General features: G+C 35.4%; 1 protein-coding gene across 4 annotated transcripts in view; it reads left to right on the forward strand.

Moving 5' to 3' along the window:
* The window catches only part of TASOR (transcription activation suppressor), a 51,953-nt gene that overhangs the window by 14,570 nt on the left and 12,734 nt on the right, over window positions 1-24,649 (forward strand). For all 4 annotated transcript variants that reach the window (XM_057706354.1, XM_057706352.1, XM_057706351.1 and 1 more), the window contains exons 8-17: window positions 2,440-2,471; window positions 3,214-3,319; window positions 4,159-4,262; window positions 4,343-4,446; window positions 13,866-13,938; window positions 14,028-14,099; window positions 15,190-15,891; window positions 19,539-19,945; window positions 22,980-23,121; window positions 24,351-24,410. In XM_057706354.1, the coding sequence (XP_057562337.1) occupies window positions 2,440-2,471; window positions 3,214-3,319; window positions 4,159-4,262; window positions 4,343-4,446; window positions 13,866-13,938; window positions 14,028-14,099; window positions 15,190-15,891; window positions 19,539-19,945; window positions 22,980-23,121; window positions 24,351-24,410 (1,802 nt within the window). The remainder of the gene's footprint in view (window positions 1-2,439; window positions 2,472-3,213; window positions 3,320-4,158; window positions 4,263-4,342; window positions 4,447-13,865; window positions 13,939-14,027; window positions 14,100-15,189; window positions 15,892-19,538; window positions 19,946-22,979; window positions 23,122-24,350; window positions 24,411-24,649) is intronic.

Here is a 24,649-nt window from a genome sequence, read left to right on the forward strand (position 1 = left end):
TCCATTTTTTTTCTTTCTCTTGAAATTAATTCGATTTATGAGTGTTCATGATGACTTTTAAGAAGTCAGAAGGGCAGATACTTAAACTGTGTGGAAATAAAAACTAAAATTTACTTAAACCTCACTGGTTAAGCTTTTTTCCTGATATTGAAGGTTTGTGTAGTTGCATAAATGCAATTAGGGTTTTGTTTGTTTGTTTTTTGGCCTTGGCGTTCCTCTCAGCATGCAGGATCTTAGTTCCCTGACCAGGGATTGAACCCGTGTCCCCTGCAGTGGAACCTCGGAGTCCTAACCACTGGACCACCAAGGAATGCCCAAATGCAGTTTTGTTTGTTTGTTTTTTGTTTTTGGCTGTGCTGCATAGCCTGTGGGATCATAGTTCCCTGACCAGGGATCAAACTCAGGCCCTTGACAGTGAAAGGGCGCAGTCCTAACCACTGGACCACTGGGGAATTCCCCCAAATGCAGTTTTTAAAGGTGAAATTTTGTGTATTAGCTCTCCTGGAAGCCTCAGCCCCACCGCAAACCAGTTAAATCAAGGATCTATGAAGGAGTCTAGGCTTTGGTAGTTTTTAAGCACTTCCAGGTGATTCTGATGGTGAGTCAGTTAATTACCATTGATGATTTCTTACAAGCTCTAATATAAGGTGACCAAGTACAATCAGTTTCTTTTTTATCTCCCATGGGGTGATTCCAGAAAATGTTGTGGCAAAATTGAATAAGTAAATTTACAGAGGTGTAGGTGAAACAGTTAAATATCTACATATTTTTACTTTGAGTACCCAGATTTAAAGTCATTCATGATATCTGTTAATTTAGAAATACTGTTGTTTTAAAAAGCTACATTTTCATGAAACAAACATTTTCGAGGTCAGCCTTTTAGTCAGTGTTCAGATCAGATTGTCTTGTCTTCATTTAAGTTGTTTGAGATCCAGCACTTTTTTTTCTGTCAGTGAATAGCCTTGGAAACCATCCACAGCCGCAAGTACAGATTTACATGATATCCTGACAGTTGTCTTTTTCTTTCTTTTTTTTGGGTGGCTCTATGTTTATGATCTCCATGATACATTAATTATAGTGCCTTTCAACAGTGATTTTTTTTTTTTTGGCATTGCCAGTATTTTATTTGTTTATTAAAATTTTTCCAGTTTTTTTTAAATTGAAGTCTAGTTGATTTACAATATTATATTAGTTTCAAGTGTACAATGTAGTGATTCAGTATTTTTATAGATTATATTCCATATAACGTTATTATACTATATTTCTGTGCTGTACGATAAATCCTTGTAGGTTATTTATTTTATAGTTTTTTTTTCTTTTTTTTCCCCCTTTAGATCTTTATTGGAGTATAATTGCTTTACAGTGTTGTGCAGTTTCTGCTATACAACAAAGTGAATCAGCTGTATTTATACCTATATCCCCATATCCCCTTCCTCTTGAGCCTCCCTCCTCTCCCCCCATCCCACTCCTCTAGGTCATCACCAAGCATGGAGTTGATCTCCCTGTGCTATGCCGCAGCTTCCCACTAGCTATTGTATATATGTCAGTGCTGCTCTCTGACTTTGTCCCAGCTTCCTTCCCCTTTCCCCCGTGTCCTCAAGTTCAACAGTGATTTTTAAGAGACACCCAGCACTTAATAATAAGGTCATACCTCCAGGAATAATGATTGTTAATTTTCTTTGCTTCTTTGATTCCATCTGTTGACCCTCCATATCATTTAAAATGAGCATTGATTTAACATCCTTGTTGTACCTTGAATGCTGCCAGGAATGCTCATGCTTCTGCATTTGCTACTCCCTCTCACTCCTCAGTTAGCTGCATAGTTTACCCTGTCAGTGGGGCCTTCCATGGTTTTTTTTAAGCCTATATATGTTCAGTTTCTTTCTTCCTTTTTTTCCCATAGCACTTAAAACTATCATCATCTGATAAACTGTATACTTACTTTTTGATTGTTGTTTGTCTTCCTTATGAGATAGTACGCTCTATGAAGACAGGGGTTTTGTTCATTTCTGTAATTCTATTACCCAGAACTGTGCCTAGTAAGTAATAGAAGCTTAGTAAATATTTATTAAGTGATGAATATATTTAAGTATGATTGAGGCTATTTCTTCATATCTAATCACCAAAATAAAGTAATTGACAGAGACTTTAAAGGACTATATTCTCTCCTGATGGATACTTTTGGGAAAAACAGCTCCCTTAAATTTGGGAAAATATGGTAATTTGAGTCAAGTAAGTAATTCTGATTTCTCCAAGTAGACTTGGATTTATTAAATGTTGTAATAAGTAATTTGTTCTTCATAGTGGGAGGGAAGGATTTAATTCTCTTGTATGGTATCCCATTAAAAAATAGCATTTCTATCAAGGCCCTGAATGTTAACTTTCATATTGTTAGCAATCAGTAATATCTCTCTTTTCTTTTTAAAAATTTATTTGTAGATCTAACAGCTTTAATGCAGATAGAAACACAGGTAAGATTCTTATATTTCTTTCCTTTAGTTTTATAAATCGAAAGAATAAGTATGTAGAGTAAAAAATTAATAAGTTAAGTGCTTTATTTTATTTTTATAATGAATGAGAATCTGCAAAGTATGAAAAAGCTCGAGGCCACGTTATTGATGTAGCATCAACATTTGGTCATCTAAACATAAGGTCTGCTTTGAGAATCTACTGGTACTGTGAATAGACCAAAGAATTTTAGCACTTTGATAAAGGGAAAAAAAAAAAGTTTCACAACTCAGCCTTTTAAAAGTATTAACTTCATCAGAGGTTTAGAATTTAGAAGATAAAGAAGATTAAAAGTAATATTGGTATTTTCTGTCTTCAAGTTTCTCCACAATGAGAAGAGCTCCAAGTGGAAGCTGTAAGACACCGTGGGGCATTCGTGTAGTTAACTGGATTTAGTATAGTCTCCTTTGGGGGAATTAAGAGGGCAGTGCTGTATTTTTGCTCCTCAGCTTTCTGATATACGGACGTTTAGACAAATAAATTTGTTATTCTTTTCATCTGAAATAATTTTGTAGGGGAAAAGATACCTGAAACAAAAATCCTAGTATTTGAATTCCCTGTAAATAGAAATGTCAGGTGTTTTTTTCTTTTTGGTGGTTCTGCTTAAACTGTGTTTCTGGATATTTTTCACCTTATTTCAAATAAACATGTATTTGCTTCTGGGCTGCCAAGAGGCTGAGTTGTGTCATTATTCTTTTTATTTAGATAAGTTTAACTACACGTTGTGGAAAGGACAGCTTTTAAATAAAGGAAAGCTTTTGTGTTATATTTCTCTGAGGTCAGCCACTCGTGCTTTTTTGCCTATCAAGCTGTAAGTATGTTATATTTACAAGAAAACAGCAATTAGTAGTTGCTAATTATTCAGCTCTGACTTACACTTAAAATTTCTTTTTCTTACTTTTTCTTACATTTAAATTTTACTTTGATCCATAAGAACTTAAAAATAAACACTGGTTTGCTTTGAAAAAGATTGATAATTTTGGAAACTCAGTTGGCAAAATGAGTCCTCTGCTTTTCTGTCTTGATTTGCAGATGGGCAAAATAGTCATAAATATTTATGGCATAAAATTTTTTCTTATTGATTTTAAATACTAAACGTGATTTTTCAAAGTTTTGCCCTAATTAGATATATTTTTCATTTAGCAATTTGAACATGTTAGACTTAAAAGTTATCAATTCTTTGTTGGAAACAGCTTGATGTGGTGAGTTAATTTAAAATTTATAGGCTGTTTTCAGTCCTGTGCAATATATGTTGGAATAGAAAAGTTTAAAATGATCTTTTGCTGCCACCACAGTAAACATTATGGGCCCTCATAAATGGTTGAAGATAAACTGTTCATCCTTGGATTGCCTTTAATAAAATGACAACTTTTTATCCTTTGTGGTTAGTAAAATTGGTATAAGGATTAGCTTCTGGCCTAAAGATGGAAGATTGGTAATGTTGCGGGACTCTCTAGCTACATGTATATATATCTGAACTTCTCATATCAGATATCAAGTATGATATTCATAAACATGCTCTTCTGTATTCCATCAAGATACGTGTGTGTGAGAGAGAGAGAGCGCGAGAGAGAGCGAGCGAGAGAGAGAGAACATTGCTAGAGTTAAAAATACAGGTAAGGCAAATACGCCTTTTCAATTTTCTTTCAGTCCTGAGAAGTTAGATGTTGAAACAGTTATGAGTATTGATCATCTGAAACAGAAAATCCCTCCAGCGCTGTTTTATAAGGAAACTTACTTAGGTCCAAATGAAGGTAAAGCAATTTAATTTTGCTAAAATATGTAAGAAGCAGACTTGATTTGAGTATTTACTGTTTATTTTTTCTTATGTCAGTTTTGAAGAATGGAATGTATTGCAGCCTTTATGAAGTTGTAGAAAAGACAAGAATTGGAAGTAACATGGAAAGTTTGCTGCAAAAACTAGAGAAAGAAAAACTTGTGAGTGAAAGGTTTTAAAATGTTCCTCATTCTCCTTTAGAAATATGCATATTAATAAGTGATTATGATAATATTTCAGTTTATTTCATTTTTGCCTCTGAAAATACTGCAAGGTCTCTGTCTTTGTTGTTGCCATTTGGTTAACAGTGTTAACAGTGTTTTACTGTGGCCTTTGGTACTTTTTTTTTTAGCCAAGACTAGATCCTCTAGTGTTCCCCATGAAATATCTTTATTATATTTTGTGACTGTGATATTGAACAAGTATTTATTAATTATCACTTTTTTTATGCAGGGTATATAGTTTGGTAAAGAATGAGACAAGAGACTTTTCCTGGATTATGTGATGAATGAAGTTACTCAGATGTGCTTTGTTCCAGTAGAGACAGTGCCGTATTTGAAGATTCAAAAAGAACAAGGTGCTTGGTGAGGTTGAAAGGATAAAAACACTAGAGTAATTGGGGGAAAGTGGTAGAACATGAGGCTAGAAAAGTGTGTAGGGGGCTGTGTTCTACAGTCATTCAGGTAGTGCTTGAGTATTTGGACATTTGGACTTGGTCCTGTAGCAGTGGGTTTTAAAGAGTGGGATGAGGTTTTGATTGTGTATGCAACGTGATAAGATCTGTGTTTTGAAAATTTACCTTGGTTACTCTGTAGAGAATGAATTGAAGCAGGGAGATGAGGTAGGGAAATTATTACATTTAGGGGGTAATGGTAGGCTGAATGAGAAAGGAAAAAGAAGAGACCAATTTAAGAGATATTTACTAAGTAGCATCTAATTTAGTAGGTAGTGAGTGTATCGAGTTTGGGTAGAGGGATTACTAGATCAGGCAGCAGATTGTGATGGATTCAGAAATGAATGGAAAGTGAATATGTGATGCTAATATGTATAGTTTAGCTGAAGGAGAGGAGGTGATTGCGGAGGAGAGTGGCTATTCTAAAGTTTCTGTTAACCTGAGGTAAATGAGTTCATTTTTAAATGTGGATGGGACATTCCAGTAGAGAGGGAGAGAAGTTTTTTTTTGCACAGGTATAGCATTTAATAGAAGTTTTCGGCAGTTGACTTCTTTTTACTCCTCATTTTGTTGAGCCTCGGTTTCCAGGTAGTCAAAGGGAGAGTTGTATCAGTGATTTTCAGAACCTGCAACTTCATAGATGGCTACGTAGAATTTCGTTGTATGCATATGTATTTGCTTAACCAATCCATTGTTTATAGATGGGAGAGTCAAATTATGTACAAAACTTACAGGCAGAGTTTGTACACTTATGATTTGATGGACACCTAGCAATAACTTTTTGAGACCAGCTAGAAACCTTTAGGTTAGGCATCTTAGAACACACACACATGCACATTTACCTACATATGAACATACTTTTATATTTATATTTGCGTTTGTTTTCCTCTGAAAGCTTGTCTATGGTACAAGTATTCCTGAGTTCATAAAGTGAAAGTTTAGGTAGTAGGTTTGGATGTGGTGGGATATTGAGTTATCCAAATCTGTTCAGTTCTTGAATTTCAGAGAATAAGTATTGTGATTCTTGACAGTGAGGAGTTTATCAAAAACGTACAGTATCTGTTGAGTACCTAATAGTGAGAATCAGGATAGGAAGGGTACTGGCAGTTTGTTCTTCACCTGAACAAGTGTTACACTAGGTTTGTGGAGAACTGGGTCTTCCCAAAATCAAGAAGTAAAGTAAGATCCTAGATCTTAGAGGGCACGGGCATCCCATAAGGATACACTACATGATTCTAATGAACTGGCGTATTTTGTGTAGCAGCCCCCTGTCCTGCAAGCCCCATTGGGAGTTATTCTAACTATAGCTACTTTCTCCATAGTTGTCATCATAGTGGGAGGTGCGCTGGGGACTGTTGGGTTCTTAATAATTTTATCCTGAATGTGCAGAGGAGATGTTCTGAATCAGAGATAGATATAGTGAATACCTCACAGTAAGTAATAAATGTGTTGGCTCTCCTTTGCCCTATTTCCTGCCCTTAGGGCAATGCATCAAGACTCAGGTCAGTTATCCTATGTGAGTAGTTGGATACTCCATAGGCAAGGGATGAGGAAAATGATTTTTCTTTGCTCATAAATGGAAGGAGGCAGCTGTCTCCTTCCCCTCCTGAAAAGATATCCTTGAAAGTGTATTGAATATTAACTCCAACCCTTTGGTGAATAAATAAAATCTCTTCAGGAGCCAGTTAGTTCTCTTGGACCTAAAGACATCGCCAAGTTCCTGGGACTCATTTATTTTTTCTTGAAATGTAAAGACCTAGGGAGATAGCTCTCCAGTCTTCTTGGCACCTTGGAACTTAACCTAATAAGTCTAATCTGTACTGTAACCTTTTGTGTACTCGATACTTTCAGTGAGATAGGAAAAATTTAACTATCCTTTTGGATCAGAGCACTTAACTCGGTAATTGGCTACAGATGTAATTCTAAAGGTATGTGAAGAGTGAAATATTTCTGGGGGAAATGAAAGCAAACATTCCCTATCTTTATATCATTTACATTTCTGCATGTCAGAAGGCTGGGGCTTTTTTCAGGAACACAGAATTCAGGGAAGTTGTATTTTCCCACAGGGGTGTTTATAAAATAAGTAAAATACTGAACTCTCTTTTGGTTGGTAGTTAATCAAATTAACTTTTTAAAAAAATTTTTATTGGAGTATAGTTGATTTACAATGTTGTGTTAGTTTCTGGTGTACAGCAAAGTGAAATCAAATTAATTCTTATAGCTGACTTTAGTATAAGAAAAAGTGTAAGAGAAATGTCCCTAAATTGAATACTGTCTCTGATGTGAACATTTTGAGTGTCTCCTGAGGTACATGTACAAGATAATTTTCTCTCTGGTATAGATCTAGTATATTAGATTTATCATCTACAAGTAGAATTACTGAATCATGTATAACTGACTTTACAAAATAATGCATTTTATTTTAAGTGGTTGTACCAATTTATATCTTCAGTACCAGCAAGTTCCCATTCATTCACATACTCATGATTACCTGGTATAGTCAGACTTTGGCAAAATCTTGCTAATCTGGTGGATATAAAATAGTATCTTACTGTGATTTTAGCTTGTCTTTCCTGAAATATATGATGAGTTGATCATCCTTTTTGTAAACTTATATCTTTAGTTCAGTTGCCTATTTTTCCTTTTGAGTGGCTTGTTTGTATTTTTTTTTTTTTAGGTATAGTTGATTTACAATATTGTGTTAGTTTCAGCATAGCGATTCAGTATTTTTGCAGATTATATTCCATTATAGAGTGACTTGTATTTTCTTACTAATTTGAGGAGTTTCATATATATTTTGGGAACTAATACTCAGCTGTGTGCTATAGTTGTTTTTCCATAGTTTACACTTGCCTTTGTACTTTATTCACAGTGTCTTCTGAAGAACAGATGTTCATAACTCTAATGTAATTGAATTTGTCCTCCTGAATGTTAAGTACTGTTTGTGACTTGTTTAAGAAATCTTTCCTTGCCTGTAGGTCTTATAGATATTGCCCTATATTTTCTTTTGAATGTGTTATGATTTTGCCTTTGGCACTTAAGTCTTTAAAAAATATATGTATGTGTATTGTTTTGTTTTTTATTTTTGTGTGATATAATATAGGAATCCAACTTCATTTTTTCCCCAATATGAATAACAAGTTGTTCCTGAACCATTTACTGAATAGTCCATCCTTTCTCCACTAAGAAGTCTTGATACCAGGTAGGGCAAATTGCCCCACTTTTTTCATCCTTTTTGGAGTGTTTTGCTATTTGAGATTTAGCTTTTTTTTTCCCCCAAAGTTTAAGAATCAGCTTGCTTTTTTCAAAAAATTTTAGACTCACCTTGTTAGTTCCTCCCCCCCCCACCAAGAAAAACCCCTATTGGAATTTTAAAATTGGAATCGTATTAAATCGGTATATCAAATTTGAGAGAATTGATATCTTTGTGATACTGTCTTAATGAATAAGATTATGTCTTCACTTCTTGAAGGTATTCTTTTAACAGAGTTCTACAATTTTCTGGATACGTCTTGCTCATTTTTTGTTTTATCCCCATACATTTAATTTTTTTTTTGATGCTGTTATAAACAGTATTTTCTATTTCAGTACATTTTCTGTTTTGTATATAGAAATATAATTGATATTTATAGATTTTATGTCAGATCAGTATATGAAATTTGAATAATCTGTTCATTTTTGTACATTCTTTGGGATTGCTATAAAGGTTTTACTGTCTGGCAGCAACATTGTTTTGTTTTTTCCTCTCTAATCTGGAATCTCTAATATGATCTTGAATGAAAGTGGTGATTGTAGGCATTCTTGTCTTCTTGATCTTCGAAAAAACACTTCTAACATTAACCATTAGGTAGGAAGTTTGCCCTCAGTTTTTGGTAGTTACCTCTATCAGTTAAAAAATTTTCCTTCTTTATTTCTTTATTTTTTAATCATGAATGAATTTTGAATTTTATTGCTTTTTTTTGGTTTTGTTTTTGTATTTATCAGGATGATTATATGGTGTATTAGGGTTCACCAGAGGAACAACACCAGTAGGATATGCAGTTGATACTTTAACAACATTGGTTTGAACTGTGCATGTCCACCTGTATGCAGATTTTTTTCATTAAATATGTACTAAGGCACTACATGATCCATGGTTGGTTGGATCTGCAGATGTATAACCACAGGTATGGAGAGCCAACTGTAAAGTCATACAGATTTTCAACTGTGTGGGGGTTGGTTCCCCTACTCCCCATGTTGTTCAGGAGTCAACTGTATACATATAGAAAAAGATTTATTATAAAGAATTGACTGCACAGTTATGGAGGCTGAAAAGTCCCAAGATTTGCATTTGGTAAGCTGGAGACCCAGGAGACCTGATGGTTCCAGTCTGGCCGGCTTGAGGCCAGGAAGAGCTGATATTTCACTTTGAGTTCAAATGCAGAAGAAAAACCAGTGTCCCAGCTCAAAGGCAGGCAGGCAGGAAGAATTTCTCCTGACCCAGGAAGGGTCAGTCTTTTATTCTAATCAGACCTTCAACTGATTAGTTAAGGCTCACCCACATTTGAGATGGCAACCTGCTTTACTCTGTCTATCCACACATACATATATTAACTTATCCAAAAATACCCTCAGAAACACCCAGAATGAAGTTTGACCGAATACCTGGACACCCTGTGGCCCAGTCAAGTTGACACATAACATTTACCATCATACATAGTATTTATCCTATAAACTTAATAAGATGAATTGTATTTATCTTTTTTCAGTATTAAACTATTCCTGTGCTTCTGGTTTAGAATTCCCTCCCCTGCTTTTTAATAATGCTTGGTTTGTTGTATTAATGTTACATATAGGAATTTTCTAACTGTGATAATAATAACTAGATGATGTCCTTATCTAGTTTTTGTAACAAGGTTATACTAGCTTCCGAGAATTGTAGGTAGTGTTTCCTCATTTTGTAAAAGATGGATGTATATGTGATGAGAAGAATCTATTCTTTGTATGTTGGGTAGTACTTAACTGTAAAAACTGTCTTTAAAATGTTTATGGGTTTATGATTCAAATTTTTTAATAGAAAACTCAGGTTTTTTATTTCTCCTTTCTCCTTGGGTCAATTTGGATGTATTATGGGTTTTTTTTGGGGGGGGGGATTTTCCATTTCTTCTATGTTTTTAGATTTATTGAGCTAGAATTATTTTTATAGTCTTTTTAATAGCTGCTATGAGCATTTTTACAAGTCGTATTTTCATTAGGCTGTCTTTTGCTAGTACTTGTCACTAGAGGTTTGTTGATTTTAGTCATTTTAAGAACCAAATTTTGGTTTTGACTCTCTGTTTTACCTTTGTTTTCCTGTTTTATTAATTCCAGCTGTTAGTTTTAATCTACTTGGGGGGGGGGTGCTATTTTGGTTTTTTCTGACTAAAATGGTCAATGAATTTTTGAGTTCCAAGTACTACTTTAGTTACATTCCACGTGTTTTAATATATAGTATTTTCATTATCATCCAGTTCTACGTATTTTTTGGTTTCCATTGTAATTTCCACTTTGTCACATAATGTAGAGGTATTTTTTAAAATTTCCAAATGTATGAGAATACTTTTTTTTTGCCTTCTAATTTAATTCCATTGAAATTAGAACAGGTATTTATTTGAAATTTATTGAGATTTGATTTAAAAAAACTCTGTGGTCAGTTTTTGTACATGTCCCCCTCTGTATTTGAGAAAAATGTGTATTTTTTAATTGTTAAATCCTAGGGACATAATTCTGGGTTGATGGCTATTTTCTCGTAATACTTCAACTGTATATACTACAGTATCTTGCTTCTATTTTTGTTGAGAGGTCCATTCTTAGTCTAATGATGGTTTCTTTGTATATCATCTTTTTTTTTTCTTGTTTCTTTAAAAATTTTTTGTCTTTTATGTTTTGCAATTACATGAAATATATCTAGGTGTAGATTCTTCTTTAACTTGGTATATATTGTCTTGTCATATTTGTGGATTTATCTATTTCTGGAGTACTTTTTGTCATTCTCTCTCTGATTATATTTCTCCTTCATTCTCTTTTGACTGCCTTTCTAGGACTCTGAAGCATCATTCTGTTCTCGATATCTGTTAACCTCTAGTGTTTTCTGTCTTCTTTGCACTGTATTCTGAGTAATTTCATCCTAGCTATCTTTTAGATTACAAATTCTATCTTTAGCTGTGTTTAATTTGCTGTTTGATCCATTCACTGAATTTCTGATTTCATAGAAAATATTTTTAATTTCTGAAAGCTATATTTGGTTCTTTTTGAGAGTTGCCTGGCTTTTTTTTTTTTTTTTTAAAGAAAACAGTTTCTCGTTAATTCTTTCAGAAAGATTAATTGAGCACCTATTATGTGCCAGGGACTGTTCTAGGAGGTAGAGATTATATTCTGATATTCCTTGCTATTTTTTAAATTGTCATCGTTTTAGCCCTTTTAAAGTGTACAATTCTATGATTTTTAATAGATTTACAATATTGTGCAACCATTACCAATATCTTATTCTGAAATATTTTCATCACCCCAGAAAGAAACCTCATACCCACTAAGCATTCACTCTGCATTCCTTCCTTCCCTCAGTCTCTGGCAACCACTAATCTACTTCTGTCTTTATGGATTTATCTGTTGTGGACATTTTATATAAGTGGAATCATGCAATATGTGGCCTTCAGTGCCTTCTTTCACTTAGCATAATACTTTTAAGGTTCATCCTTGTTGTAGCATCTATCAGTACTTCATTTCTTTTATTTCACTGTATGGATAATACCACATTTTGTTTGTCCATTCATCAGTCATCTCTATTCTTTGGCTATTAAGAATATTGCTACTGTGAACATTTGTATGCCAGCTTCTGTGTGAGCACGTTTTCAGTTTTGCCACATTATTTCTTTAAACATTTCATACCTGTTGTTTCCTATATAGCATCTATATTGCATCTGATGATTCCAGTCTGCAGCCCTTGTATATTCGAATCTATTGTTTTTTCTGAATCTCACTTAGGGTAGCTTATTTTCTCTGAAGCTTGGTAATTTAAGATTGTGAGCTTAATATTTTATATTTTTAATACTTTTTGTTTTCATACCATATTACCTGTAATATTATCTGGAAAACCAAAATAGTAGAATCAAGTAATATAAATCCACAGACTGGGTTAATACTGTTTTCTGAGGGAGACGGAAACAGTAAGGAGTAATAAATAGAGGCATCAGTACAGAGTTCACAGGTGTTTCCTATTCTACAGGATTGAAAGTAGGCTTTGAGTTAAAACCACAGATATTACTGCTATGGCTTCTGTCTACCTGAGTGTTGTTTCTGGGTGTAGATTCCCTGTGTTCCATTGGTCTTAGGGGACTAGGGTCTTTAGGCCTCTAGGCCAGTCGGGTTAAAAAAACCTGGTATTTGGAGTGGGTGAGAAGTTAAAAGAATCTAATTGTTTTTTTTTTCTCAGCAACCACAAATCATGAAGCTCTTACTCATGTCTCTCAACTTTCTGTTCTGACAAACCAAGAGTTGGGCAAAATGTTAAAAGGGATATGATGTATAAAGCATTTTGGATAAAAGGGTTTGAGTCTGAAACAAAAATTTTGCAGGTGTATTGTCCACCTTGCTTTTGGGTGTTCAAACAATGTTTTTATTAAATGTGAATTGGTAGCATAGTCACTTTAGTCTTTTAAATTATTGGTTCTGACACAGCCTTTGTTTACCGGAATTATTTAATAGGAATTTAGGTAACACAAGTTTTCTTTCAGAATCGAGACATTCTTTTGTGTTCAGCTGCTATATTCAGTTCTTTTTTACTTACCCGTTATTTTTTATTCAAAAAATATTGTGAAATATTGCAGTAGCCTTGAACTGAGTTCTTTGTGTTACATTATTTTCTTTCCTCCTCCAGTGCTGTCAAGTTTTTTTTTTTTTTTTTTAGGAAAACACTTCAGCTCAAAAGGGTATATATACTCTCAAGGGTATTTCTGGCTAACCTGGCATTCTTGTTGTTTTACAATCTAGCCCATGATCTTTCTTTCTTGATTTCTCTTACATGTTTCTCCTAGTCTCTCCTTACCCTTGGCCAGTTTTAAGTACTCTGATGCCTGCAAACCGTCTATCATGTTATAACTCTGGCTTTGTTCATGATGTTGCCTCTGTTGAAATGTCTTTCCCACAGTCTTAGCCTCTTGGCAATGTACTCATCCTTCAAAATGCACCTCCCATACACTCTCAGCATGTTTTCCAGCCATAGACTAACTGTATTTTTCCCTTTCTGTTGCTTTGTAAATCTTTTCAAGACCTTTCCTGTCTTATCTAATTATTGATATTTCTTGTGTTACTTTCTCCACCCAATTATAAACTTCTTTTGATCGAGGATCTTGTGTTGCTTGTCTTTAAGTTATCTCCAGTAAGGCAAAATTGTCTTCTGTGTGAAAGATGTTCATTAAATATGTGAAGAATTAGATTATAGGAGCACATTTCGTTTGAGATTAGCCTGAACTCTTGAAAGGCAGCATTTGTGTCATAGTTCTTTTATATCTCCAACATCCAACACACCACCTTGGCAATTAATAATATGTCTTTTGAATTGCTGAGGAAAGTATTTGAAGTTTTTGTTTGGTTCTTGTGTTTTAGCTTCAAGGAAGAATCAACAGGTTGATTCAGTAGTTACTTAGAATTCTTTCAGTAATATTTTCTCGTTAAAATTATGAAAACTAAGGAATTCTTAGTTGATTGGAATCCTGTGAATCAGCAGAGAGTTGGTGGAAAGAGTTTTTAACTATTTCGGTAGCAGTACTTTTCCTAAAAAGGTGATCAAAACCTTTTTGCTTTCCTTATAATTAGTAGAAACTGCTGTGTTTCTGGCCTTGGAGTGAATAATAAAGCAGATTCAACTTCTTCCCTCTTCCAAAAATGCAGGTTCTTGTTAAACCTTTGGGAGACCGAGGATACCTTTTTCTTCTCTCTCCTTGTCAAATGGTTTCTCCATATGGTAGGTGATCTCTTAAATTTTCATAATTCTCCTTTAATTTTTTATAAGTTAAAACATACTGCTAATGAATATCGCTTTTGTTTTTTTAGAACATCATACTGCTAAGTCTCGAGTCTTACATGCTTTGTTTCTATTTCAAGAACCTAGAAGCATAGTTACTTGTAAGTTTTTTTATTATCTATATCCAATTACATAGATATCTACATTTTATTGAAAATTTCCCGATAACTCACTAAGCATTTTGTCTTTCTTACATCTTGTTTTGGGAAGTAATGGGGGTATTAAGAGGTGTTAGCAATATAAAACAGATTACATGGCTTGCTTTTTTTTTTGACTATGAAAAATTATTTTGGTTTTTATTGGTGTTTTCACTAAGTAAACATTGATCATAATTGTTACATATATACATACCACAGCTTAGTTTTTCAGGGTTTCTATTATTATAGGTTTTTTTTTTTTTAGCTTAGTTCATTTTTGCATTCAAATTTTAGTGACTGGAAGTGTGTCATGTGCTCGGTTAAATATTAAGCCATTCAGAATTAATAAGAATTCTCACACTGTTTTAGAGAAAATTTTCTATTCACTATTTCTAAGTATGAACCTTAATGCTGTATTATAGGTAGAATGCTGTTAGATTAAAAATAAGATTCTTGGGAGTTTCCTGGTGGTCCAGTAGTTAGGACTCCGTGCTTTCACTTTCGAGGGCTTGGGTTCAGCCCCTGGTCAGGAAACTAAGATACCTCAAGCTGCATGGTGTAGCCAAAAAAAAAAAAAAAACAAACAAACAAAAAAAAGAGATTCTCAATTTTAGCCATTCAGTGCCTACATATCTGTTTATGGGGATAGAGAGTTCATGTAAAGTTAAAGTTGCTACATTACAACAGGAAGGAGCGACATTACTATCATTTGCAGGACTGTCTTGCTCGGAGTCCATGTCTTGTCCTGCCTCTATTTCTCCTTACATTTTCTTGCCACCAGTTGATGCCTAGGGACATGAAGAACGGACAGGTGTTTTTCCCTTTATAAGTATGTTTTGCAGTTTTCGTGTTTTAGTTTCTTATTGGCCCATTTTAGTCTCCAGGGCTTAGAAGCATGCTCTCCATGTATTCCTATATAACATATACGTATTCGGATACATACTGGTTTGGTCCACCGTATGGATGTTGTTACATTGCTTAGACAGTGTGTAGATCTGTACTTGACTAGTTTCTTGATTGCTAACATGATTTGTTTTTTTTGTTTTGTTTACAGCACAGAAAGGTTCAACCAGTGCAGCACCACAGGAGAGACATGAAAGCATGCCAGATGTATTAAAAATAACTCAGTTTTTACAATTTGCTTTGATTCAGTGTCGAAAGGAATTCAAAAATATAAACACTATAAATTTTCATTCTGTTGTTGAAAAGTATGTAAGTGAATTTTTTAAGCGAGGTTTTGGTTCAGGTAAACGAGAGTTTATCATGTTTCCATATGATTCACGATTAGATGATAAAAAATTCTTATATTCAGCTCCAAAAAATAAATCCCATATTGATAATTGTTTGCATACCTATATTTTTCGGCCTGAAATGTATCAGCTACCTATTTATAAATTAAAAGAGCTATTTGAAGAAAATAGAAAACTTCAACAGTTTAGTCCACTTTCAGACTATGAAGGCCAAGAAGAAGAAATGAATGGTACAAAAATGAAATTTGGAAAACGAAATAGCTCAAGGGGTGAAACTATTATACCTGGAAAGCAGAAGTCATCTCACTCTTTGGATTATGATAAGGATAAAGTCAAAGAATTGATTAATTTAATTCAGTGTAGGAAAAAAAATGTGAGTGGGGACTCAGACACAGAAGATATGAGAAGCAAAACTGTCTTGAAGAGGAAGCTTGAGGATCTACCTGAAAATATGAGAAAGCTTGCCAAAACCAGTAATTTATCTGAAAATTGCCACCTGTATGAAGGTAAAATATCAGGATTGCTTTTATATAGTATAAAAGTAACAACCAAAAGCATCGTAAAGTAGTTCTGTCCTTTCTCCTTGTACAAGGGTTTGCAAGTTAGAGCCTGAGAGCCAGTCCAGCCAGTCCCCTGTTTTCATAAAGGAAGTTTTATCAGAATACAGCCACACCTATTCATTTATGTGTATATAGCTACTTTCACACTATAAAGGCAGAGTTGAGACGGGGACTGTATGGCCCACAAAGCCTAAAATATTTACCACCTGGTTTTTGACAGGAAATATTTGCCAGCTCCTGTCATAGTATGTCAGATTTCTGAATTGTGTCACTGAGGCTAATATGAGAAAATAAAGTATCTTCAGCTATTATTTTAATAATTGGAGCTCCTGCCCTTTTATATTCCTTTAATTTTGTAACTGGAAAAGTACAAAATAGAATATTGGGTTCTTTTAGAATGTTGCTTAATGAAAGGAACCTTCTGAGCTTTAAAATAAAATTTCTTAGATGCACACACTATTTTTTTTTCCACCTTAGGAGTCCAGTAATATATTTGGGTTTTTATCTTTTTCTATTTTTCTTTGTTTTGTTTTGTTGACAGAAAAAGACAAATGAGAAATCCTCTTAAGTGTTTCAATATTGCAAGTAATTTAAAAGATCTTTTCATTTAGGTTTTTAAGATCTTAACACTGCTAGTCTATAAGCATGAGATGTGTTCTTTGCATTCAGGGATCTGTGATGTAACAATGTACATTTTGTACTGCTGCTGTTCTTGTTAATTAGAGTAGATCTGACTGTTCCATTCCTCTCTTTTCTTACTGAGCAGCTTTTACTCACATGCTTTCGAATTCAGCATGTCTCAGAACTGACTAGGTTAGTGCCCTTATTACACTGTTCTCTTAGCAGTCTGTTTATATCCTCAGTTACTTTTCACTTACCTGCTCTCCTTCACTTCCTCTCTTCCTGCATTATCCAATATAGTAGCCACTAGCCACATGTTGTTATTTAAGTTTAAATTGATTAAAATGAAATAAAAATTCATTTCCTGCATTATGCCAGCTACATTTCACCAGCCACACTACTGTTTTGAACAGCACAGATAGAGGACATTTCTATCACTGCAGAAAGTTCTATTTGACATTGCTGTTCTCTTCAATAACTTTCAGGGTTTTTTTCTTTACTTGACCTGTGTTCTCTTTTTCTTTCCAGTGTTTCATCGTTGACCATGTGCTGGGTGTCCTTCCTAGCTTCTAACACTAATTTCAGAATCATGTTCTTTTAAGTATTGTCTTGATAATTTGCTGCCAGTCTCAGCTTCTGTCTTCATTTTTCAAGGCTTTGTTATGGACTGGCCATGTCCAGCTTGGGTTGCAATGTTTCCCACTCTTCTTGGTTAAGGCACTCTTCTCAGAATATATCATGGTCAGCCCTTTACGTTTTTCTTTTTTCCTGAAGCATATTTCATTTCTCTTAGGCCTCGTACCTTTACAGTTCAGATCCCTCCTTAGCTTTCTGGCTGTTCTGCTCCTTGATGGTTTTCATCTCCTTTAGCTTATTCTGGGTTTCTGCTCTGTGCTGAACCTGAGGGTGCTTACTGATCCATACTGTCTTTTACTGTTGACGTGTGTCTTTTTTTTTTCTTTAAGAACTTTTATTGGGATACAATTGACATACAATAAATTGCATATGATTAAAGTGTACAATTTGATTTTTGTTCTTATTAGTAATGTATATATGGCAATCCCAATCTCCCAATTCATTCCCCGCGGTCCCTCCCCGCCATTTTCCCCACTTGGTGTCCATGTGTTTGTTCTCTACATCTGTGTCTCTATTTCTGCCTTGCAAACTGGTTGATTTGTACCATTTTTCTATATTCCGCATATATGTGTTAATGTACGACGTTTGTTTTTCTCTTTCTGACTCACTTCACTCTGTATGACAATCTCTAGGTCCATCCATGAGTTGACCTGTGACTTGAGAGTTAAGTGCTTACTGTGTGCTAGCTGCTTTGCATGTATGGACTCATTTAGTTCTTGATTGGTAGACATTATTATCCTTATTTTGCAGATGAGGAACCCATCTCAGAGAAGTTAAATAATTTGACCTAAAGTTATGTAGTTCACTGATCCATGTTTGAACTCACTTCTGACTGACTCCAAGCATCGTTCCTAAACTCAGCTAAATTTCCTAGCACTGAACTCATTATAGGCAAGATACTTAAATTTTGGCACCACTTTAGCTGATAATTGGCAAATTTGTATTCATGAAAAAATGCTTGTGGGTGGAAATCAGGCTTTATTAGTAATTAAAATGGTGGGAAAGCCATGCTAGTTATAATAGACCAAAGGAGAAATGGGGCAGGGGAGAAGGGGTAGATAGGTTAAAGTAGAACCTGACAATCAGACTTGTATGTCTAGGTGTTCCTCACTTATGTTTGTTTCTAGTCATTTTGCACACTTTATTTCTGATTCTGAAAGTATCCTGATCTTGATCTGGTGGTGAGCCCACTCATTTTATTAAGAGGTAGCCTCTTTCTCTCCTACTCCCTTTAGCATCAGCTTTTTGAGGTATGATTTATATACAGTGCACTCCTTTTAAGTGCACAGTTTGAGTTTTTTGTAGCTATGTTACCACCATTCCAACATATAGGACATTTTTCATTACTTCCAAATGTTACCTTGTTCTTCTTTGTAGTTCAGCTCATCCCACTCCACTGCTGATCTGCTTCCTGTCTGTATAGATTATTTTGCCGTCTCTATAATTTCACATACTTAGAATCATGAATTATGTAGTCTGTTGTTTCTAACTTCTTTTTTGGCTGTGGTACATTATACACTACCTAAATCAGAATCCTGATATCTACCCTGGCTTTACCCTCCTTCAGTATTAAAGCACATGCCTTTCTTGAATGTCTACTCCCTTTGCAAATTTTTAAATACATTGGTGGTGCAGATAACCCAGATTTATACCTGCTTAAAGCCATGTCTAACATGTTTTCTCTCATAGTACTTTTTGTTCTTGTGCAAGATTGGTGTAGATTTCTTCGGGATAATTTTGTATCTCTAATATCTCAGCTGTGTTATGATTTAAGTAATCAAGTCATTTAAGATAAAGCTTAGATTATAAGAAGGTTAGCTTGTATCTTAAGTGCAAAATGTTATGGGAGAGATCAAAGTCAAAGTCATGGTTTTTTGTTTTTATTTTTTTAGAAGATTTAAGTATAATCTGCATACCCTCCTCTAACGTTTTGCAAAATAGTAAGTGTAGGTATTTTTTCTGTTGTCAAGTACCTCGTTGATTTTAGGATTTTTGTGGCAGAGTTTAAGGTGGCTACAATGCAGTTATTAATATGTATTACCCATATTACTAACATGATATGTGAGCTCATTTCTTAATAGAATTCTCAAGTTATGATGAAAATAAACCTTCATTTACTGGGAATTTTGACCTATGTGCAAAATTTTAGAACCAGTCATATTTGGAAAGTAAGGGATGGATGTGCTTGTAAATTCTAAGCAGGTGGTTTGATTGAGTTTCTGCCTATAAATGTTATATGATAATTTGTATACATATATGTATACATATACATATATATATATGTTTATGCTTGCCTTCCAGACTTTAAGAGATGGCTCTTTGTCTTTTCCCTTCAGAGTCTCCACAGCCTGTTGGCTGTCTTGCGCATGATGCTGACTTGAGGCGGCAGCAGCAGGATACCCCTAACTCTGGCATTGCTGACATCCATAGGCTGTTTAATTGGCTGTCAGAGACACTAGCAAGTGCACGTCATTCTGATGCATCCCTGACAGACACAGTCAACAAGGCCTTAGGATTCAGTTCTGATGGTGCCTATGAAGAAATGAGGCAAAAGCATGAATATGAGTTGAACTCTACCCTGGATAAGAAAGAATATGAGCAGTCTACTTGTGCAAAAATTGAAAATGCACATTTTAAGGATACTCAGAGCCCATTGCTAGAAGTAGATACTTCATCTTTAAAGTATCCTGTTGCTGTTTCTACCAGTGAAGTAGGCACTGACCATAAACTACATTTGAAAGAAGTAAGCCTATATCTCCATTATCTTTGTTTGGTTTTGTGAATATGTGTATGAAAGGGAGGATGTGGGTGTTCTTGTTTTTCCCTTTCACAAAGAAATAAGATACACATTTCAATAATAGTGTCTGTGCCGGGTAGTATTTCTAAGTTGTTCCTTGTTACAAAGAGATAAATGCAGAAGTGTTTTCCTTCCTGCTCATAGGCTTTATGTACAGTCTTAAGATTTACCATTATGATAGAGTGAAGGCTGAACAATCTGTCAGGAACAGCTTACTGGGAGTTAACCCTCTTTCATTTCATAAAAAAATTGAATCTTCAAAACATTGGGTTTCTGCTGGCAGTACCAGAACCCACAGGTGAGGTAGATAAGGTGACCAAAGTCAGTGTGCCAGTTAGAAACAAGGTTAAATACTTTTTATTTCTCATGCAGTGGAAAATGAGTGGCCTTTAGGATCACCTCTGAGGTGATTCTCAGCCTTACTTTACAGGGCATCCAGTTTGTTTATGATATGTGCTTAGAGTACTGATACCTAACTGAGAAGTAGCCTAATCCCCCCAAGCTCCTGCTTCCTAAGAAGTGGTTGCATCACTTGGGGAACAGTACCAGGATGGTACCATGTTCCTAAAGGCTTGTTCCTAATTTACTTTCTTCCATTTTCTCTTCCTTGTCTTTGAGTAGAAGTCATATGCATGACGGGACTTCCCTGGTGGTCCAGTGGTTAAGACTCCGCGCTTCCACTGCAGGGGGCATGGGTTCCATCCCTGGTCAGGGAACTAAGATCCCGCATGCTGCATGGTGCAACTAAAAGAAAAAAAAATAAAGTCATATCCATGTCCCCAGGCTTTCTACATGTAGTTTTGGGATATTTATTTTATGGGGAGAATGATGGCAGGGATCTCAGTTGGGGGCGTGTATGAGGTAGGCACTAAGAAACTAACCTATATTGTTACTATTTCCTGACTTTTTTTTTTACATCTTTATTGGCGTATAATTGCTCTACAGTGTAGTGTTAGTTTCAGATGTACAACAAAGTGAATCAGCTGTATGTATACATATATCCTCATATCCCCTCCCTCTTGAGCCTCCCTTTCACCCTCCCTATCCCACCCCTCTAGGTTGTCATAAAGCATCAAGTTGATCTCCCTGTGCTATGCAGCAGCTTCCCACTAGCCATCCATTTTGCATTTGGTAGTGTATATCTGTCATTGTTACTCTCTCACTTGCTCCCAGAACTTCCCCCACTGTATCCTCAAGTCTGTTCTCTTCAACTGCATCTTTATTCCTGCCCTGCCACTAGGTTCATCAGTACTGTTTTTTTAGATTTCCATATATATGCGTTAGCATACGGTATTTGTTTTCTCTGTATGACAGACTCTGGGTCCATGCACCTCACTACAAACAACTCAGTTTTGTTCCTTTTTATGACTGAGTAATATGCCATTGTATATATGTGCCACATCTTCTTTATCCATTCATCTGACGATGGACATTTAGGTTGCTTCCATGTCCTGGCTACTGTAAATAGTGCTGCAGTGAACATTGGGATGCATGTTTCTTTTTGGCTTATGCTTTTCTCAGGATATATGCCCAGTAGTGGGATTGCTGGGTCATATGGTAGTTCTATTTTTAGTTTTTTAAGGAATCTCAATACTGTTGTCCATAGTGGCTGTATCCACTTACATTGCCACCAACAGTGCAGGAAGGTTCCCTTTTCTCCACACCCTCTCCAGCATTTATTGTTTCTAGATTTTTTTTTTTAAGCTCTTTTTTGGAATATAACTGCTTTACACTTTTGTACCAGCTTTTGAGGTACACCAAAGTGAATCAGCTGTATTTATACACATATCCCCATATCTCCTCCCTCCCGTGACTCCCTCCCACCCTCCCTGTCCTGGTCCTCTAAGGCATCACCCATCAAGTTAATCTCCCTTTGTTATACAACAACTTACCACCAGCTATCTATTTTATAGTTGGTAGTGTATATATGTCTATGCTACTCTCTCACTTCGTCCCAGTTTCCCCTTCGTCCCCCACCCCCCCAACCCCGTGTCCTCCAGTCCATTCTCTGCATCTGCATCCTTAATCTTGCCCTGTCACTGGGTTCATCAGTACCATTTTTCTTTTTTTTTAAAGATTCCGTATATATGAGTTAGCATACAGTATTTGTTTTTCTCTTTCTGACTTACTTCACTCTGTATGACAGACTCTAGGTATCCACCTCATTACATATAGCTCCATTTCATTCCTTTTTATAGCTGAGTAATGTCAATCTGTATGTCCTCTTTGGAGAAATGTCTGTTTAGGTCTTCCACCCATTTTTGGATTGGGTTGTTTGGTTTTTTTGATACTGAGCTGCATGAGCCGCTTATATATTTTGGAGATTAATCCTTTGTCTGTTGATTCATTTGCAAGTATTTTCTCCCATTCTAAGGGTTATCTTTTTGTCTTGTTTATGGTTTCCTTTGCTGTGCAAAAACTTTTAAGTTTCATTAGGTCCCATTTGTTTACTTTTGTTTTTATTTCCATTACTCTAGGAGGTGGGTCAAAAAGAATCTTGCTATGGTTTATGTCATAGAGTGTTGTGCCTGTGTTTTCCTCTAAGAGTTGTGTAGTGTTCCTGACATATTTAAAACTCTAAATTGGAATCGATGGGGGCATGGACCAAACCCAGCCCACTGCCTATTTTTGTAACTAAAACTTTATTGGAACACGGTTATGCCCATTCATTTTGGTATTGCTTATGGCTGCTTTTGCACTACAGTGGCAGAGCTGAGTATCTGGCTTGCAAAGCCTAAAATATTTGGTACTTTACTGAAGAAGTTTACCAACCTCTGCTCTAGATCCACAAATTATGCTTTGAGAGAAAAAATTATGTTTTAGTTTGAGATTAGAGTATTGTAACTTTACCGTGTTGATTTTACTCGTTTGTAATGTTTTGATTGAAGTTTGTGAGTTTGCTGTGAAAAAACAGTTGTTTATTCTTGACATTAAAATTAATTGAAAAGAAAAGCATTGAATCTGTACTCTTAATTTTTAGGATCTAGATTTAATTAGCATGAATAATTTTGAAGATTGCAGCTTGTGTCCCACTGTTCCCATTGAACATGGATTCCGTAGACAATCTAAGTCAAATAATGTTGAAGAGACTGAAATACATTGGAAACTGATTCCGATTACAGGTAAGAACAAGTATACTGGGACTTAGGCTTGCTTGCTTTTACTTAGGGACCAATTTCCTGAAGGGTTTTGTCTTTTCTAGATTCCACTTTTGGGTCTTACTTGGCTCTGACATCTTCAGTGTCCTATTTTGAGCAGTGTGATACTCATCACTTGAGTGTTGCTGTTCTTGGTCAGTATTTGCAAAAGAACCTATTAAAAACTGAGGGATTTAAAATATACTTACTCTCCCTATGGAATTTAATATGCAACTTTCAAATGAAAACTGTTGGCAGAAATTGGGTTTCTAATAAGGTGAGGTAGCTACAGAGATGAAATGAGGGTCTTTGGGCAGCCAATTAAATGCTGTCTTCTCAAATTATTAAACTTCACAAGCTATTGTCTAAGAAGTGGTCATGTTAAGGTTCATCTATTTGAAAGAAATTTGAATTCTTAATATTGGGTTATTTTAGAGAATTTGGGTCATTGTAGAGAATGGCCTGAAATGATTAAATGTAGATATCCTTAGAAAGCTTATTGGACCATGAGGCAAGAGTAGCTTAGATGTTGAAAGATCATTCTGCAGTATTCTGATTTCTCTGTGCAAACACATACACACACATAAACAGATAACTGTTAATATTCCAAGTTCTTGTTCATCTTTGTTAGCTAAGCATTTTGGGAAATATTTCCAGGGCACATCTTTTCCATTCCTAGATCTTTATTTAACCTTTAAAAAGAAAAAACAATTTTTGCTAGAAAGTAGACTGGCTTATGACCTAGAAGCTACTGAGACCTCCAAGGGCTCTGCGAAGAATTTCTAAAACTTGATGAGTTTCCGTGGGCTTCAGCACCATTCCCTACTTAGTAACTTATCAGAGAAGGCAAGAGGCCTAGAAATGATCATAGAATGGCAACTGGTACTCATGAGCTGGAGAAGTTGGCTCAAGTTGGAGAAACAAAATAAGGAAGTAGTCTATACAAGGGGATTATCTCAACCTTCCTCATTTAGAAACCTTCACAGTTGGTTTCAGAGCCATTTGAAGGCACAGCATCTAGGTGTTGATATTCTATCATCACGTAAATGGAAAGGGAAGTGACTTCCCATCTCTTAATGACCCTTCAGGATAATTTTAGGCAGAAGAAGGAATACTTGGATTTGTTAGCATTTGGGGTTGTCTGAAAGGTGCTTTAAAAGGTTGTCACCGGTATCTGAAGAGAGTCTACAAATCTAATGAATGCTTTCCCTCAGGAGGGAATGCAAGGAGCCCAGAAGACCAGCTGGGGAAACATGGTGAGAAGCAAACACCAGGTGAGAAGGCTCTCTTTGCTTTTCCTCTCAATGTGCCCTTCTTCAGAATTGCTGCTTGCAGTTCTGGTCCTCTATCAGGAGGGCATCAGTTTAAGTCTGTTAATTACAGAAAATTTGGACAATATCATATTTGTATTTAAATCATTAATTGATTTATATCAAATGTTGTCATACAAAGAATGTGTTCAAGGGAGTCACTGAAGATTCATAGAGATTATGCGTTTTTCACCTACAGTAGT

This window comes from Hippopotamus amphibius, chromosome 13 (genome assembly GCF_030028045.1).
Source record: "Hippopotamus amphibius kiboko isolate mHipAmp2 chromosome 13, mHipAmp2.hap2, whole genome shotgun sequence".
In the NCBI taxonomy this organism is placed as follows: domain Eukaryota; kingdom Metazoa; phylum Chordata; class Mammalia; order Artiodactyla; family Hippopotamidae; genus Hippopotamus; species Hippopotamus amphibius.